The sequence below is a fragment of the Epinephelus moara genome, chromosome 16 (assembly GCF_006386435.1).
Source record: "Epinephelus moara isolate mb chromosome 16, YSFRI_EMoa_1.0, whole genome shotgun sequence".
Classification (NCBI taxonomy): Eukaryota; Metazoa; Chordata; class Actinopteri; order Perciformes; family Serranidae; genus Epinephelus; species Epinephelus moara.
This window is the reverse complement of record NC_065521.1, coordinates 171933-175443: the sequence shown is the minus strand read 5'-3', so window position 1 is coordinate 175443 and position 3511 is coordinate 171933. Positions and strand designations below refer to the sequence as shown.

General features: G+C 44.7%; 1 protein-coding gene across 1 annotated transcript in view; it reads left to right on the top strand.

Moving 5' to 3' along the window:
- sh3bp4a (SH3-domain binding protein 4a) overlaps positions 1-2599 on the top strand; it is a 46161-nt gene extending 43562 nt beyond the window's left edge. Inside the window, exon 5 of the mRNA XM_050064196.1 lies at positions 307-2599. Coding sequence (XP_049920153.1) covers positions 307-531 — 225 coding nt within the window. The 3' untranslated portion in view covers positions 532-2599. The remainder of the gene's footprint in view (positions 1-306) is intronic.
- The last annotated feature ends 912 nt before the right edge of the window (positions 2600-3511 follow it).

The following is a 3511-nucleotide window of genomic DNA, read 5'->3' as shown; positions in this document are numbered from 1 at the left end:
TTTTTTTTTTCTCATACCGACCCAACTTGGTATGTCAGTGTCAGACGTTGTGGGCCCCTGACTAAGCGTTGGTATCTATTAGTTGGGGGTGAGAACCAATTGTCATGTCTGTGTGTTCAGATTTGACTGAGTTGTGACCCATCAGTATCTTTGCCTTACGTCTCACTGTTCAAAAATAATAGAAAGTTGGGAAATGCAGTAGAACCTCTTCTAGTAAAGATAACAAATGTCTGTCCAATCTGTTGCCCTCTGTACCTAAAGAACTCTTTCTCTTCTCTCTCTTTGACCCCAATCCCAACCCTTCAGTCCATGTGGAAGCCAGCTTACGACTTCCTCCTGACGTGGGCTGCCCATGTGGGGGACAGCTACCGAGATGTGATCCAGGAGCTCCACCTCGGCCTGGACAAGATGAGGAACCCCATCACCAAGAGGTGGAAGCACCTGACCGGCACGCTAATCCTTGTCAACTGCCTCGATACGCTGCGCAGTGCCGCCTTCTGTCCCACGGGATATGGAGATTTTGCTGTGTGAACATTTTCATCCACCTGGAGAACAACTTTCTTTGCGTCGTGGTGGGAGTTACTGGAGCTACTTGGTCCTAAGATTCATCTGAGTTTTATCTTGGACAGTTTGACAGGACGACATTGAGGACACAAAGTTTGGGATTGAACCGTTCAGGATGTGAGATCTGTACATCCTGGTCTCTTGTTTGGAGTCTTGGATCAGCATCATCGGTGGCAGCATTGGTAGTTCTTAATAAGCGCCAGGTGGAGATACACCTGCGGACGATTTCTAGCATTGAACAAGTCAATGTGAAACTGGAGGATTTTATGTTACGTTTTCCTTTTATTTTTACTCTTCTTAATCTCTTTATTACCTCACCCTTTGTCTTTACCACTTTCTGTCTTTGTCTCTGTTGATGTATTCTATATCTGTCTGTTTTTTGCTATCCTACACTATTACGTTCTCTTCCAGTTTGTATGATTTGCTCTGTTTCCACATCTCTCTCAGGACAACATCAGAGACCTCAACCACTGCAGTACATATCCACACATACTGTGACCTCTCCGCTATCTTTAAAAGCTAATTTCCCCCGATACCGAACTGAACCTCCATTTGCAAGCCAAATTTTTGAACACTTTCCCTCCATTTCTGACTGGCAGTTTTTATTCTTTCATTGTTTCTCACTTATCTCAAAAGAGGGCAGAGCAGATGATTTTAGTCAGAATCAGAAATCGTTTCATACGTTCAAACATCAAGAGCATCTGTCAGTAATTAGCTTGCCAAAAACAGTTAGCACAATGCTAACTCGACATGTGACTCGGTGTAGTCCATGCAGTAAAGGTACAGTATATCTATTTATGCAAGATATACGTCTATTTTTTATACCTGCAGAACGATACAGATGAATATATTATCGACAGTGTTATTCTTGTGCACTTCTCTTGCTTTGGTTTGTCATTTCCACCATTTTTGATTTTTTGCGCAACAATGCTACAGTAGGAAATTCAGAGTCGAATTTGATAACCTCGATTTCTTCTGTCAAGCTAAAGACACAAAAACATGGGACACAAGTTTTTAGTGAAGCATCGAGATCGAGTTTCCTTTTTCAGGCATGAATTCCTACATTTATTGGAAGTACTTCCAGTATTTTGCACACACGACAGTTTGTATGATATGCTACAAATTAGCGCCCCATGAATGACGTTACATCCCTAAACGTAAAGTTTTGTAATTGACGCAAAGTTATCGAGGTTAGGTTTAGGAAAAGCAACATGGTGAGGACGTACCTTCAAATAACTCAAAGTTCAGACAGTTCTGAACGCGAGTCTCCTGGGAGTGAAAGTCCTGTGTTTTTTGACCACGTGCCCCTCTTTCATCCCAAAACTAAACCAAAATATCGCCGCCATCTTTCACTGGGGCATTTGAAGCCAGAGTCTGCACAGTAGCGACTGCTGTGGTATCAAGTTTCTGCCGATACACCCGTCCAACCAATCGAGAGCAACGCCATTGAATGCGAGCACACCAACTGGTGCACATAGCTGTCAATCATATCGTCACACTCCGTTTTTATTGCATCAAATAAGTTATTAAAACCAAAATGATCAGAAAAAATGTGTTTGACGTGGTACCATGGAGGACACAGGGTTTATGACCTGTGGGTTCAGGACAGGCCGCCACTGTTTACTACTTAAATAAATGAAACATGACTTTAAACTGTGAAAACATACGAACATACAAGTTTATATTTAAAGAAGTCTTTTGTCTCTGATTTGTGTTCTCAAGCATTTTGTCTTTGATTTTATGATCTCAGCAACTTCAGTCAATCAGCTTTGATGCTTTTATCGTTAATTTCCACGTCTGTGTTTTTGTCTTTCATTCAGTGTTTGTTCTTGTTTCGTTTCAGTATGTTTTGTGATGGCTGCAGTGTTCCCGTATCTGTTAGGAATATGAACTCGCTCTGAGCAGAAAATGTGTGAGGACTTTATATATTTGTACTGAATGCTGATTGAGTGTTGACACATTGTTGATGCAGTGTCGTGTCTCCTGTGACAGGTCGCAGAGCTGAAATCTGTTCAGAAGGTTTCAATAAAACTGAAAATTGAAAACATGTGTTCGTGTGTGTGTGTGTGTGTGTGTGTGTGTGTGTGTGTGGGAGGACGACGACAAAATAGATTTTACTTTAAGTATGTGTGGACATTAAAACTTTTGGAATATTTGCTTGTTTGCGTGTTTCGGAAAAAGTATTCTTATTAATTCACTGCTCAAAAAATTGGGTTCCTCCTGGTGCAGAGGGCCCTGGGTTCCTCCTGGTTCAATGGGCCCTGGGTTCCTCCTGGTGCAGAGGGCCCTGGGTTCCTCCTGGTGCGGCAGGTCCTGGGTTCCTCCTGGTGCGGCAAGCTCTTGGTTCCTACTGGTGCGGCAAGCTCTTGGTTCCTCCTGGTGAGGTGGACCCTGGGTTTCTCCTGGTGCGGCAAGCTCTTGGTTCCTCCTGGTGCAGAGGGCCCTGGGTTCCTCCTGGTGCGGCAAGCTCTTGGTTCCTCCTGGTGCAGTGGGCCAGTGGGCCCTGGGTTCCTCCTGGTGCAGAGGGCCCTGGGTTCCTCCTGGTGCAGAAGGCCCTGGGTTCCTCCTGGTGCAGAGGGCCCTGGGTTCCCCCTGGTGCAGGACAATGCCTGGCCTCATGTGTCCAGAGTGTGTAGGCAGTTCCTGGATGACGAGGGCATTGATGCCATGACCTAAATCCAACTGAGCATCTATGGGACGTTATGTATCGGTGCATGCGACGCCTCCACCGACTAGCTTCCATCTTCTCGTCTGACTCTGGGTGAGACAGCAAACACACATTTCTCAAAATCTGCAGAGATGCAGCAAAAGGCTGATAAATTCTTTCCACCTCCGTGAGTTTGCAAATCATGCCCCCTGACTGTGATTCTTTCTGCACAACAGCGTTCACAAAGTGTTGTGTGACGCTGCCATCACGAATTCCACACAGACAATACAGCAGATTCCT